Source organism: Chionomys nivalis, chromosome 3 (genome assembly GCF_950005125.1).
Source record: "Chionomys nivalis chromosome 3, mChiNiv1.1, whole genome shotgun sequence".
NCBI classification, from domain to species: domain Eukaryota; kingdom Metazoa; phylum Chordata; class Mammalia; order Rodentia; family Cricetidae; genus Chionomys; species Chionomys nivalis.
Window position 1 is genome coordinate 122,828,261 of NC_080088.1, and position 14,915 is coordinate 122,843,175.

General features: G+C 54.4%; 1 protein-coding gene across 1 annotated transcript in view; it reads left to right on the forward strand.

Moving 5' to 3' along the window:
* Myo18b (myosin XVIIIB) overlaps positions 1 to 14,915 on the forward strand; it is a 208,631-nt gene that overhangs the window by 6,249 nt on the left and 187,467 nt on the right. Inside the window, exons 3-11 of the mRNA XM_057764761.1 lie at positions 667 to 825; positions 3,070 to 4,293; positions 4,666 to 4,732; positions 5,613 to 5,725; positions 6,483 to 6,659; positions 9,178 to 9,376; positions 10,951 to 11,093; positions 11,704 to 11,804; positions 12,152 to 12,215. Coding sequence (XP_057620744.1) covers positions 667 to 825; positions 3,070 to 4,293; positions 4,666 to 4,732; positions 5,613 to 5,725; positions 6,483 to 6,659; positions 9,178 to 9,376; positions 10,951 to 11,093; positions 11,704 to 11,804; positions 12,152 to 12,215 — 2,247 coding nt within the window. The remainder of the gene's footprint in view (positions 1 to 666; positions 826 to 3,069; positions 4,294 to 4,665; positions 4,733 to 5,612; positions 5,726 to 6,482; positions 6,660 to 9,177; positions 9,377 to 10,950; positions 11,094 to 11,703; positions 11,805 to 12,151; positions 12,216 to 14,915) is intronic.

Consider the following 14,915-nt stretch of genomic DNA (forward strand, 5'->3'; position numbering starts at 1 on the left):
CATAGACGATTTTCCCTAAACTTTTCTTTCTTTCTTTCTTTCTTTCTTTCTTTCTTTCTTTCTTTCTTTCTTTCTTTCTTTCTTTCTTTCTTTCTGTTCATAGTTGGTTAAATCCATAGACACAAACAGGAAATCCAACTGCATAGGCCATGGCTAAAGGTCTTTCCCGCCTTCTGTGGTCTTAGCACACAGGAATAATCTGTTATCTTAATCCAAGTCCTCAGGAGGCTTCTTCAAAGCAACTGGGAGGTACCGCAGAAGCAAGCTTAGAGCACAGTGCACCCTGGGAATAGCCCTGTGTTAGGTGGGAAAGGCATCTTCTCCTAGAGCTCCTCCAGTGCCCACCTGGGGCCAGAAGCACTAGGGCAGGGGGGCCCAATGTGTGATTCACCCCCTTGACATCCCCAAAACTGCTTTGAGAACAGGAAGGAGCCCTGTGGTTTTGATGGTTTGAGTTTCTCTCAGGAGGAGATTCTCTCCTGTGTAGACGCTGCTATCCCTGGTCCATCCATTCTCTCTCTCACGCTGTCTCAGCCTCCTGGCATCCCTCAGAGCCCTTCCACTTTCCTCTCATGTTGTCCCCTAGGCAAGCCCCAGGCAGTGTCCCAGACTGTCTGGAGGGGGCCCTAACTTTGCAGGTTCACTTCCAACTCTCTCCACACACAGATTCGAGAGGAGGACAAGAGCCCCCCTCCGTCCTCCCCACCTCCCTTGTTCTCCGTCATCCCTGGGGGCTTCATCAAGCAGCTGGTTCGAGAGACAGAGAAAGAGTCCAAAGAGGCTAGGCGGAGGAAAGAGGCAGTGCTCGCCTCCCCAGAAGCAGAGGTAAGTGGTGGTGGTTGTGTTGGGGGGAAGCACTGGGCACCTCCGTCCTGCCCTGAGTCAATCATTCCATCTTTGCTCCTACCGTCCTACTCTTTCTTGTACTTGCTTTGTTGAGCTCCTATGTAAACTAAAAAACCCATCTCCGATTGCCCACCCCTGGAGGGCCTCACATTGTTTTTCTTGAGACCACACTGTGCTCTTGATCACAGGTCTTATTGGGAATTCGTTAACAGCGGCAGCTGCTGCTCACTCAGCTCTATATCAGCTCTCAGGCCTTGAACTTCCTTCTGTTCCAGGCGGGTCTGGAGTTTCTACTCCTCATGCGACAGCCTCCTGAGTAGCTGTGGTTATAGGCCTGGATCAGTTCCCTCATGAAAGCAGAAAAGATGCTGACACAGCACTTACTGGGCTAGCCTGAAGCTGAGCATCAGCATCCTTCTGGGTCAGGTGCATGTGCTGGGGGTCCCTGTCCCAGTGCCCTCCAGCTGCAGGTCTCCCAGCCCCTCCCAAGTCTCCTGAAACATCCATCACCCAGTAACAAAAGGGTTAAACTCAGCCAGGTCGGAGAGCCTGATTGGTGGAAGGTCCGCAGAAGAACTTTTGCTGTTCTGAATGGCACCAACCAAAGCTAGCCCACGGAAGGGGCCAGCGCCGCTTCCCTAGCCCACAGAAGGGGCCAGCGCCGCTTCCCTAGCCCACAGAAGGGGCCAGTGTTGCTGGGCAGAATTCCAAGGCTGGACACTGGGGAGGCAGGCTTGGAGTACAGTGCATCCTGGGAGTATCTCTGTGTTAGGCAGACAGGGCTCAAGCTCCTGGTGCCTCCATAGCACCCTCTTGTGGTGAAGAGAGTGATGGCAGTGCTGGGCTGGAAGGCTCAGGGATGACAAATCTAGGCTTTCGCCGGAGTCCAGAGAGTCAGCCCTGCTCCTTCCTGGCCTCCTCCTCAGTTCATCTATGTCACATGCGCTTGCACCGGTCTAGTGATATAGACTTCTCTGTGACAGCGAGCTGCTCACAATCGACTCACAGCAGCTGTGGGGACAGTGGTCCAGTCTCATAGAAGAGGGTCCTGGGCCTGCCCCTGCCTGACTTAAAGCACAAGCAGCGGCCATGACATGCCTGTGGATAGGGATCCAGTTGTGACAAATGTCCCTGCCTGTCACCAAACAATGCTCACTTAATGCTTGTGGCCCTGTTTAAAACTCAGTGCCCTAGTGGGCATGGGAGTCATACCCATTTATCAGAGGTGGAGACTGAGGCCCTGAGAGGCCAAGCTACTTTCCCCAAGGCCACAAGACCAACAGAGGCAGAGCCAGCCCATGCAAAGTCTGTGCTCTAGAGCTGCCTGGGCTGGGGGAGCAGGACATGTGGGTGAGACACGGAGGAAGGAGAAAGGGCTCACCTGCTGGGTATCACCATCAGCATGAGCAGGCATGAGGTGGCAGGGAAGGAAGGGGTGGACAGGCCAGGGACCAGAAGGTACCCAGCTTTGCCAGAGTGTAGGGCCAGTGGAGACAAGGTAACCCTGAAAGGCCTGGAGGAACCCATTGAGGGTGTGTTGGTACACTTCCTATAGACTTGGGGTGGCCCCCAATGTCCTGATGGGTTATAAAATGACAATCAGCTGATGGGTGGGGGATGGGCGGATGACCCGGACAGCAAATGCGAGAACCAGGAAGGCTGCAGTGAGCGCTGTCTCTGCTCTCCCACTCTGAGATTCCAGAAGGCCTAAACGGCATGCCTGTATTGTGTGGGAACCAGAGCTCACAGAAGGTAGGAGACAATGGCCACAGTCACCAGGCCCATGACAAGAACATGTCTCCCTACCGATGATCTCACCAGGAGGACTGAGGTGGACACAGGAGTAATAGCCACGGTTGCAGCAGCTCCTGAGAGCTGACTGTACTGGGCCACTGCCAGTCCTAACACCACACGGCAAGGCAGGGCTTTATGATCCTCATGCTATTGGTAAGAAATTGGCCCAGAGAGGAGAAGGCATTTACCCGAAGACACACAGTGGAGAGAGACAGAGGTAGAGTTGAATTTGGTTCTGTTGGACTCCCGTGTCAAACTTCCATTCCTGATTTTGCTGACCTTTAGCCTCTGTCTGGGCTGAAGCTCACTGCCAAGCACAGAGTCTACAGTGTCAGAAGGGCCTGGGCATCTTTGGGTGGGTGAACCTGGGCATAAATGGCCACTGGTGAGTCATTCAGCAGCTAAATACTTTGTGGTCTCTGTTCCTAGACCCCAGAAGTTCCCACTAACCAAGCCAACAAGACCAACAATGTCCCCAAGTCTGGAAGCCAGCAGACTTCCCAGGGCAGCTCATCAGCCACTCAGAAGGATGCAGACATTCCAGGCAAGGAGCCCCCAGGGGCTGATGACAAGAGCTCCACCCCTGTGACCAGCACCAGTGGAGAGAAGCCGCAGGAATCGAGTCCCGCAGGAACACCAGCCAAAAGGACACTGCCCCTCAACAGGGGCGTGAGGAGGGGTGATGTGTTACTGATGGTGGCCAAGCTGGACCCAGAGTTGGCCAAGCCAGAGCAGAAGACCCAACTTCGTGACATCCCCAAAGACAAGACCCCAGCCCCAACCACAGATCCTGGAGGGACAAAGAAAGGGGCAACCACAGAGGCTCCCTGCGGCCCCCAGGCACCTGTGCCTGAGAAGAACGTGACTGGGGATGATGGAGCCACAGGCCAGGGCACAAAAGAGGGGAAATCTCAGGGCTTAGAGGGGAAGGGGAGCCGGGACCCCCAGACCAAAGGGCGAAAGGAATGTGAGTCCCAGAGCACAGAGGGGCAGGGGACCCCGTCTCCAGTCCAGGGGGTAGACAAAAAGGGACAAGTGGGAACAGTAGAGAAAGACAGAGGGGGTCCCCCAAAGAAGATGGAAAAAGGGGATGGGTCGAAGGGCACAGGAGCTGAAGTGAGACCTTTGGAGCCCCCAGTCCCCACAAGGAAGTGGGGAAGTTCCCTGGGCCGAAGGAGCAAATGGGACAGTTCTCAGAGCAAGAACAGAGAAAGTGAATCTCAATGTAGGGGTGAGAAGATGGGAAAAGCGGAACCCAGGGGGCAGCCACAGAAGGTTCCAGGGAGCATGGAAAAGGCTGAGAGATCCCAGAAGAAGCCGGTGACACCAGAAAAATGCCAGGAGCAGCCTGAGGTGGCAGTGGAGACTCAGAGTCCCCAGGAAAGCTGCAAGGCCCCAGGTGCGATACCCACAGAAGGGACCTCGGCAGAGGCTGCAAGGAGGGAGGACCAACCAGAAAGCAGGGTGCAGGTGGCCAAGGAACCTTGTGTGCACGCAGAGGAAGAAGTGGACATTGTGGAGTCTCAGGCAGAAGGGCACGTAGAATCCATTCCCAAGCCTCACTCGGAAAGGCCTCCTACGCAGAAGCCTATGGAGGAGAAGCAGGTCCTGCAGGACCCAGGCAGTGGGGACCAGAGTGGAGACTCTGACCAGGTGATGGGCTATGGGCTGTGGAGCTTATGGGATGGGAAGGGCATGCCTTAAGGGAGCCACAGGGGGGCAGAGGGCTGGCCAGAGCCCAGCACATCGGGGGACCAGGAGAGCTCTTCCTTGAAAAGTGAGGCTCCTGGACTTCAAGTGGCCCCTGCCCAAGCTAGACTTCTCCCCTGTCCACTCCCTATGCTACTTAGTGCTTGTCATGTCCCATCTCACCCACAATTCTCTGCAGTGACATGTAGTTTCTCAGGCCCTTCCGTTAGAAGGTTGCAACCTCTGGTAGCTGTGGGAAGCTGCAGGTGTGGAGTCCCCACACCAAGCCTGGGCTGGTGGCGTTTGATGATTCAGTGCTGCTCTTTCTGCTCCCAGGCCTCAGGGGACAGCTGGTACGAGGCGCAGAAAGTCTGGCTGGTACAGAAGGAGGGATTCACACTTGGTGAGTGGGTTCAGCTGGGGGGTGCAGAAGGAGGGATTCACACTTGGAGAGTGGGTTCAGCGGAGGTCCCTGTTCTCCTATCTCTCCCACCACCAGTTCCCAGCCAGTTAGATTCACTCTCGGAGTAAGGAGGGAGAGGAGGAACCCAGATAAGAGTGGGATGTTCAGAGGCGTCTAAGCCTGGGGATGAAGAAGTAGCACACAGCTGGATTCCAGAGTACCACCAGGACGGCAGTCCAGGGCCAGCGGGCAGAGAGATGCCCTCTCCAGAGCCCAAGCTTGCTGACTAGTTGAGCTGTAGGCTACATTCGTCATTTTTGTTCCAGAGAACATGGAGCTGGAGGGCTACTGTTCTGTCCTGACCTAGGTGTGGGGTGGATCAGTGGGCCCTACCCTCTGAGGGGCCTTGCTCAGTGCTGGGCCCTGTAAGTCAGACTCAGCCTTTGTCCCTAAAGGGCTTAAGGCAATGGTTCTCATCCTTCCTAATGCTGTGACCCTTTAGGGCAGTTCTTCATGTACTGACCCCAACCATAAAAACTATTTTCATTGCTACTCATAATTATAACTTTACAACTGTTACGAACTGTAATGTAAATATCTGCGTTTTCTGGTGGTCTTAGGTGACCCTGTGAAAGGGTCACTTGACCCCCTGAAGAGGTCACAACCCACATGAGAACTGCTGGGTTAGGGGGTCACAGTTGAGGCCCTTTATGTGAACAGGGACAATTGAACTTCTCAACCTGTCCTAAGTTCTGTCTCCAGCTCCTTGACCTGACTCAGAGACCCTCCCCTTCCCGTCCCCTCCTCTCCCCTCCCCTTCCCCTCCTCTCCCCTCCCCTCCCTTCTCCTTTTTCCCTTCTGTCTCTGGCTACCCACACAGCCACAGTGCTCAAACCAGACGAGGGGACAGCTGACCTGCCAGCTGGAAGGGTGCGCCTTTGTATCGACGCTGACAAGACTGTCACAGAGGTGGATGAGGAACAGGTTCACCGAGTGAGTTGCCCTTCCCTCCATCCCCACCCTGCCAGAAGTTTCCCTGACCGTACCTACAGATGTCTAGAGCGCTTGTGGGAAGAGCCCTATGGCAGTCATTGTTCTGCCCGTGGGATCCCATCATGGGACTACTCACTCTAGCCTCCCTGTGAAGACAGGCTGCTCAGTCTGTTGCTGTAGTTCTGACTGACCCGAGTAACACTCTGCATTTTGTGAAAATCATTTTATGGATATGCTTCCCTTTTCACCCTGGATGCTTGTTGTTGTAGCATAGGTTCCAATGACCTATACTTTGGGCATCAATCTTTCTCTTAGGGGGTTGTGTGTTTCTTCATAGAAGCCTTGGTAAAGGACAGAGTTGGCCACTGACTTCCACCCATGGGTGTCACAAAGCATGTCTAGCATGCCTTTCTAAGACCTAGACAAGGAGACAACAGCAAGGGACATGTGCCCACCTGAAGCCCCTGCCTGATGAGCTCTGGGTTTTACTTGGTCTGACACTGACCCCACAAGGCAGTGAATCCAGGAAGGGGGACAAACACAAAGAAAATGGGCAGGACAAGGAAAGGGGCTATCACTTCTCATCTGTGTGCTGGCCTTTGTCACACGGCTTTGAAATGACAAGACCAAGCAGTGTGTGGGTACATGCAGGCATCCAGGCGTGTGTATGCAGGCACATACATGTCTGTGCATGCTTGGTGGTGTGGATGGGGTAGAGGTCGAGGAAGCCAGGAGAGATCGTATGTGATGTCTACAGGCCAACCCGTCTGAGCTGGACCAGGCCGAGGATCTGGCTTCTCTGGTCAGCGTCAACGAGTCAAGTGTTCTGAACACACTTCTACAACGTTACCGGGCTCAGCTGCCACACACCCGTTCAGGCCCTGATCTGATAGCCATGCAGCCCCAGATGACCACAGTGCCCTCTGCAGGGAAGGTGAGGTGGGACCGTGGTGGGGGGCAGGGACAAGTGGATAACTCTTCTCCTGGACACTAGAGGGGAGGAGAGAGTCCAGCACCCAGGGAAACCCCCAACTTGGCTCGGGATGAGAATCTGGGACTTGGCAGGTGCTGAGGACCATGTGACCCCCTGCTCCCTAGAGGGAAAAGGTGAGCTCTGGTCCAAAGTCCAGGTGGGAAGCCTTCACTGAGGCACTGCAGCTCCTCTTAGCTCCTAACATATGCTAGATTCAGAAGTCCCCCGCACCCACATCCATGTGAGACAGTAGCCCCGTTTACCCTGATATTTATTGTCCATTAAGTAGAGGAAAAGGCGTTTTTGGTCGGGATTAGGCATGAAAGCAAAGACTCATGGCGCCACCTGGTGGGCAGGCTTGGACCACACCTGTGCCCTTTGAGCCGTCCCAGGCAGCTGCTTGCTGGTGGGTGTGGGTTCTCAGGAGCGCTAGCTCTGCTGCCCTGTTGGCTCCTAGCGAGGGAAACAGTCACAGATGGTAAAATCCACGGTGGCCAGAGTGGACTGGAAGAAGCCAGTCGGCGAGGTGCATGCGTCACAGGTCCTGGGTGTAACTGTACGGTGACAGAATCACAGGAGCCGATGGAGGATGCCCAAGACCCTGGGCTGCAGACAGATGGAAACGGGGATGGTGTGTGAGCACGTCCTTTGTGCACTATTACTGACTTGTGGAGATGGGCCCTGGGAAGGCCATGGTGCTCCCTAACCTTGACACCCGACTGTCACTCAGGGCCGCAAAGTCACACTATACTCACTGGAGTCCCATGGTACAAAGCCCACCCAACATCTCTCGTCTCAGACTGGATGTTATAAATTGGGCAAAAGCATCTAAAAACGGGCACGGGGAGAGCTAGCTGTGAGTGCCACTGCCCTGGCCTCCATGTGGAGGGCACTAGGCTCTTTCCCTCCCCCAGTCCTCCCACCTCTCAATCTAATAGGAAGTTGTCTTGGCTCGGTCAACTTCTGGTTCCTCAGACAGCCACCAACTAGGGGATAGGTCTGCAGTGTGGCCTGGGACTAGGAACAGTTTGTGTCTTGACTGGGTGGCTTCAGGACACAGTGAGAGGCTCCTTTGGGGTTGGAACACGTTGAAGTGTCTATGGGTGTGAGCTCACATGTGAATGTGGGGTACAGCTGGGGAGGTCTGTGGAGGGGGGTTGCTGTGCACTCTGCAGGAGGTCCAAGGTGTCACATGTAGGTCTATGTGTGCCCATGGGTGTACTATGTCCCATCTGTTCTCCATACAGTTGGCGGGGTGGGGGAGGGTGTGGCTCATGAACTGGAGTTCCCAGGCTCTGAGGCTACGTCGAGTAGGGCATGCCTTGTCCTATGGCTTCTGATGAAGAACCTGCTGGCTGCTGGTGACCAGTGGTTTAGAACAAAAGACTCAAAGCAGGGTGAGGTCACTCCAGCTCTGGGGCCTCATGCAGCCCCAGCTAGAGGTCTGAGACAAGTGGAGGGCTCTGGGGTATGTGCCCAGGTTTCTCCAAGTCTCAGGGAGGGGTCAAGGCTAGGCTGGACCCTGTGGTCACTGTGGGGTCTGGGGGCCTTGGAATCCCATCCTCTATCCAGCTGTTTGTCTGATGATGTTCAACTTGTACCCAGTTCAATCCAGCTTTCTCTGGAATGCTTTTCTGTGGTTGTCACCACGCTCACAGGACAGCGCATCATCTGGAGAGGGCTCTGGGCTCTCTGTGATCAGCCCCACCCATCATGTTCCCAGACCCCTATATCTGCTTTCTGGCCCTGTAGCCTTGCCTTTTTCTTCATCCAAAGGAGCTGGCCCCCGAGGCACTCCCTGCTGCTTGCTCCTTCTGTCTGCAGTCAAGCCTGTCTCTCTGGAGACTCACTCATGCTGTACCTGTTTTCCTGAGTTTGAGGTGTTTTCTGGGACCTGGGACATGCTGTGCCAACCCCAGGATTGCTGGAGGGCTGGGATGCTGTTGTGTTCAATGTGACCTGTGACGTAAGGGTCTCTGAGAACATGTTTTCCTTTCTTTTGGACATGTACCTGCAGCAGCCATGTGGGCTGCGTGAGTTTCCATGGAGAAAGCTCCCGCCTGTGCTCTGCAGTGACAACATCACAGCACCCACCCGCATGGTCCGAGGGTCTTGCTTGTTCCACGTCTTCCTCGGAACCCAGCAGTGACTGGCCACAACTAGTTTCTTGGCCAGGGGGGATGGCTCAATCTGTTTTCATGGCAGACATCACACACACACACACACACACACACACACACACACACACACACAGCGGCCATCCCGTTTCCATGCTCAGTATTGCTAATCAGTTGTGTCAGGTTTTCCAGCTACCCCACTTCAGACAAATTCTACCCAATGACTGGACTAGCAAACACAACAAACCCCTTCTGGGTGGAGGCTTTAATGAGCTCATAGGTTTCCCAGGACCCCTGGTGAGGCAGCGGTGGATGGCACTTGCAGGCTGGCAGGAGGGCTGATGTGTGTCATCTTCTCGCAGGTACCCCGAGGCCGCCAGGATGGTCTGCCTGCCCATGTCACGTCCCTGGCCCAGCGTGCCTACTGGGCACTGCTGAGCCAGAGAAGAGACCAGAGCATTGTGGCGCTGGGCCGGAGCGGGGCTGGGAAGACCACCTGCTGCGAGCAGGTGCTGGAGCACCTGGTGGACATGGCAGGCAGCGTGGATGGCAGGGTGTCAGGTATGGTGGTTTCCAGGTGACAGGCAGATGGGAATAGGGAGGGAAGAGTTCAGGGGTCCCAGGCGGCTCATGTGGGAGTGTCCTAGGTGGCTCTTCTTTGCCATTCACTGAGCACAGATAGGCGAGGGCCCCGTGTTAGCTGCTGACCCAGGAAGCTGCTGCTCCCTTGTACACCTCTGCCAGGATAACGATTCCCCTCTCTTATGACACCGGTGGCCATTGCAGCCACCACAATTAGAAGCAAAAGTTCAGCTGCCACCTGTTGGGAGCCATCCTGCCAGACAAATTGTCAGTACCTCGGGAGTGTGTGTCCTTGAGCGGCGCACTAGGCTGTGTGCTTCATACAGAGGATCCGAGAAGCAAAGATGCAAGTGTCCCGAAGGGGTGCAGTGGGCCTTAACGACCCAACTGTAATGACAAGGGCAGTAGTCACAGCCATCAGTGTGGGCCACCTCCAAGGACCCTGTGTCAGGTCTTCAAAGCACAAGAACTCTGTGATTTTGAACAGGACTGGGAGGTAGTTATTATTATTTGAATTTTATAAATAAGGGCATTAAGAATCAGAGAGGTCAAACTAGCTTGTCCAAGGCCACGGAACAAGCTGGCCAGAGAGCTGAGAATGGTAGCCACCCCGGGTGAAGGTTCTTACTCAGATTTTAATGTCCCCATGGAGCCATCATAGGCATTTCTTACCTCATCGTGCCCCAGGCATGAAAGATCAATGCCTCAGCTAATCCCTCCCCATCCCCTCCACTTAGCCACACAGTTTATTTAGAAAGTACACACACGAGCTTGTGTGAGTGTGTGTGTGTGTGTGTGTGTGTGCATGCCTGTGTACTCTACAGACAGTAGCATTTTCACTTCCTTCCAGAGTAGTGTCTTGTCACCCTGGGACCATTGCCCCCAGGACAACACGGTGCTACACCCTGATGCCAGTGGCTGGGCAGCCACCACTGCAGCCTACAGGTGCTTTCCTATCACCATGGGTTGTTAGGTCAGTCAGTGTTTCAGGACTACGCCAGGGACTCACTATTACCACCTCCAGCCTCCAGTGATGGGCTACCTGAGACATAAACAAGAATACCTTGCCGGGCAGAGCACCCTTGGACCTCCCTTAGGTACTCTGTCTGCTGCCCCCTCTGTGGTTGCTCTAACACTTAGCTTCTGGGCTGGGGATGAGGGTGTGGCTGACCCAGACTCACAGATGGTTTCTGCCGTGTGTGTGAAGGTGGGAGACAGGACAGGCTGTATCCAGGACAGGCTGTATCCAGGTGCCTGGTACAGCATGCAGGGCACTGTGGGAACTCAGAATAGCCATGCCAGGGCATTGTGGGTATTCAGAATACCCATAGGAAGGTTCCAGGTGCTTGGCACAGCATGCAGGGCATTGTGGGAACTCAGAATACCGATGTGGAGATTCCAGGACTCTCAGGATCTCTGCTGGCCCTCAGGTGTTAATGAAGAGTTAGGAGGACCCCAGGCACCACACATTTGTCACAGAGATTGTCTCTGTCCTACCCACGATTCTGGTACTTGAGATGCACAAGTGACACCTCCCCTCTGTCTCCCAACAGTGGAGAAGCTCCAGGCTGCTTTCACTGTCCTGCGGGCCTTTGGCTCTGTGTCCACTGGCCACAGCCGCAGGGCCACCCGCTTTGCCATGGTGATGAGCTTGGACTTCAGTGCCACAGGCCGCATCACCGCTGCTCAGCTCCAGGTGAGGCTCAGGGACGGGCAAGGGCTCCTTAAGGTGTGGTGCCTGCACCCACTCTCCAGTCAGGACCCTGGGATGTGTCTGAATGCATGCAGGTCCTCAGGGACAAGGGTTCCATGAGGCTCAGCACCCCAGAATGTTGAAAGCAGCTAGCACGGTGTGGCTCTGGGGTAGGGGTGCCATGCAGTACAGACAGAATCCAGGTGCTAGTTGACATGTGTGTTGAAATGTAACAGATCCATACAGAAGCCTGTCGCTGTGTGCCGGACATGCGGCCTGTCTCCCTCTCCAACATTCCAGCTGAACAGAAAATAAAACTGAGCATTAGAGGGGATGGCCACACAGCACCTGATGCCAACCCAGCTCAGGGAGATCTGGCTCTGCCGGCACCACTGGGTGCAGGGTGGCAGGCTTCAATAAGTGCGGCTCTCTTGCCTTTCATGGGAGCTGGAGGACTCCGTAGCTTGTCTGATTGCCTGTGGGGTTCTGAACCTGGGGTGAGATCATCCCTGTGATGAGGCCTCAGGGAGTTTGGAGGTGGGGCACTCTGGTGGGGCCTTTGGGGACCACGTCTTGGGGACCTGGCCTCACACTGCTCGTCTTGCCCTCACAGACAATGCTTCTGGAGAGCAGGCATGTGGCCTGGCAGCCACAAGGGGAAGGCAACTTTGAAGTTTTCTCTCAGCTGCTAGCTGGGTTGGATATGGATCTCAGGTGGGTACCTGGGCCAGCTGAGGCAGCGGATGAAGAGGGCCCAGTGTGAAGCTCCAGCTAGAGCTGAGAGGCTGGGTTTCGGGGTGCTGAGGACCCCAGTTGCCTGGGCTCTGCATAAGGGCTGAGGGATGTTGCTCACATTTTGAGATTGAAATCCCAGTCCCTTTCTCGGGAGCACTGTGTGAGGTCGGAGCGTGGGGTAATTATGGAGAGAGGCCCTGGTACAAACAGTGATGGCAGACGGGTACACCGTGGTGTGAACTGGGGCAGCTGGGGTGTGACCCTGCAGGGGGACACCTCCTGCTCTCTGCTTCTGGCAGACCCTCACTTCCAGTCCTCTCTTCCAGGACGGAGCTGAACCTGCACCAGATGGCAGAAAGCAGTGCCTTTGGCATGGGCGTGTGGCCCCAGGTAAGTGATCGACCTCCTGGGTGCATCCCAGTCCCAGGGCCAGGCTGGGAGGTGATGGAAGGTCCTTTTGCTCTGGCTCTGCAGTTGGCAATGGCGGTCACATGGGAGATGCAGGAGCCGCCTTCATAGTCTGGGCTGACTGAGAAAGTGAGACTTGTCTCTGAATAGAGAGGAGCGTGGTGGGTGAGGCCTGAAGCAAGTGGGTTCTTTCAAACCTGGCTTTGATTGTACCTGAACATCGGTGTCATCTTGCATCAAACCTTCCTCTCCAGTGCTTTCTGAACCTCCTTTGCCCTCATTCAGCTGTGATGACACTGGGTTAAAGGTCAGGACTCTGGCACTGTAGTAGGAAGTCAGGCAAGGGAATAAATGTGGCCATGAGAGAAGAACATGGAGGAGGAAGTGAGACTGTGGGCTTCAGAGGGTGATTGGAAGAGGTGCTTGACCTCAGTCAGGACAGGTTTCATAGCCAAGGACATGGGGCCTGGCTGACATTGGGTTCTAAAGAATGAGCAGGAGTTCACCAGGTAGAGAGGAGTCAAACCAGATCAAGGTACAAGGGCCAGTCCCTCTCTGAGCACAGATGCAAAAAATTCTCAATAATAGACTTGCAAATTAAATCCAAGAGCACATTAAAAAGATCGTTCATCGTAAGACGGCTGCATTCCAGGGGTGCAGACATGGTTCAGTGTATGCAAGTCAATAAATACAATACGTCGTGGAAATGGAATCAGGGCACATGTCACAAACCTTTCAAGAGATGCAGAGAGGGATGTTGACAAAAATCCAACGTCCTTCATGACAAAATTCCCGAGGAGCCTAGGTGTAGAAGTCGTCTGAGCAACACGAATGCTGCGGGAGAACCCAAAGCTTCCCACGGACGTGAGGAACAAGCCAGGCATCCACGCTGCACTCCTACTCAGCAGCCGTGGGGTCTGCGCTAGGACAGAAGGACGAGAAGCCGACAATAAACAGGGAAAGAGGGGTCACAGTATCATTAGCGGCAGATGACCTGGTTCTGTGACCCTCAGGACTGCACCGGGAATCTCAGAGTTGGCAGACACCCTCAGCAGAGTGGCAGAACACAGACAACACACACAAGGCGGCGGCCCTCCTCTGTGCCAGTGACAGATGTCAGGGAAAGAAATCAAGGAGCCAATCCCATTCGTAATGACCACAGCAAACATCTTGCAATAAACACAACATGGCAATCCAAAGCCCCAGGCAGCGAGAACCTTAAGAAACTGAGGGAAGAAACTGAAGAAGACACTAGAAGATGAAAAGACCGTCCACAGGCACTGCAGAATCAGTGCTCTAAGAGGCTGTCCTACCAAGGCCATCTGCAGACTCAACATTCCCACCCAGGTTCCAATGCCATCCCTCATGGATGTAGAAAAACGGCCTTGAAACTCACAGAGAAGCAGAAGGGACCCGGGGCAGCCAAAGCAGTTCTGAGAAAAAGCGAGATTGAGGGAGGTGTCACCATGCACCATGTCTGGTTAACCCGCGGTGACAGAGCAGTGAAAGCACCACAGGACGACGTGGACAGATGTGGACAGACGTGTTGATCAATGGGATAGAACTGAGGACCCAGACACGAGATGGTGTACCCACAACAACAATATCCCCTAGGGAGAGACAAGCGTCTTCAGCAAATGGTGCAGAATGAAGCTCTCTCCTCACCCCGCAAAAACCAACTTCAGATGAACCAGACCCCAGTCCAAGGCTCCACACTCTGGAATTGCTAGGGGAGATCTTCCGTCACCCAGGGAACAATGCCAACTCTGACGAAGGAAGCACTGTGGAAAAAAAAAAAAACCTGTACAACAAAGGACACAACAGGAAAAGGGGACCCACAGAACACCAGAAGCTGGCAGAGGATTATCTAGAATTTGCATCTAGGGTACACAAAGAACTCCAAAAATAACGAAGCAACAAGAAATCAGTGAACCCATTGACAGTGAACTAATGAAGTGAGCAGACGCTTCTCAAATGACAAGACATAACCAGCCCCAGTCAGAATGGATGTCGTTAAGGAAACATGACAACCGCTGGCAAGGATGCAGGCCAAGGGGCCCCTCATGTGCCATGAGGGAGTGTGAGTGAATCCAGTCACCAGGGAAGCTGACTGGGAGGCTCCTCAGGAAACTAAGGTCCATGTGACCCAGAGGTGCAGCTGAGTGCTGACACAAATGTCCCTGAGTCAACTCACCACAGGGATGCTGGCACCCCAACATTCACCACATTACAGCAGTAAGTTCTGGAACCAGCCTGGGTGTCCACCAACACAGCAGTGGACAAAGAGAATGTGGGGTTTGTAGTGGCACTGTACGCAGCTGTGACGGGGAAGGGAGCTCCGGCTCCTGAGGGAAAGGAATGCCGTGGGAGATGGTTTTGGAAAGCTGAGCCATGTGGTCCCTGCACTTGTGTTTCCTGGGTTTTCTACAGATAGATACAGTCGTAGATGTGCGTATGATGTGGATGGGAAATGGGAAACAGAGGCTGGGAGGCCGGGGAGGAAGGGCCCATGGGGTGAAACAGTATCTCTGTTGTTGCTATGGTCCTGCCGGTGGATGGCAGCCCCTGCCTGAGATTCGCTGTCCACGCCCCCATCTCCAGAGGTCAGCTGTGAGCAGTGGAAAAGCCAGAGAGGAGCAAGTCAGAGCTTTCAATTGGTCACCATTCTGTGCTGGGCTTCTA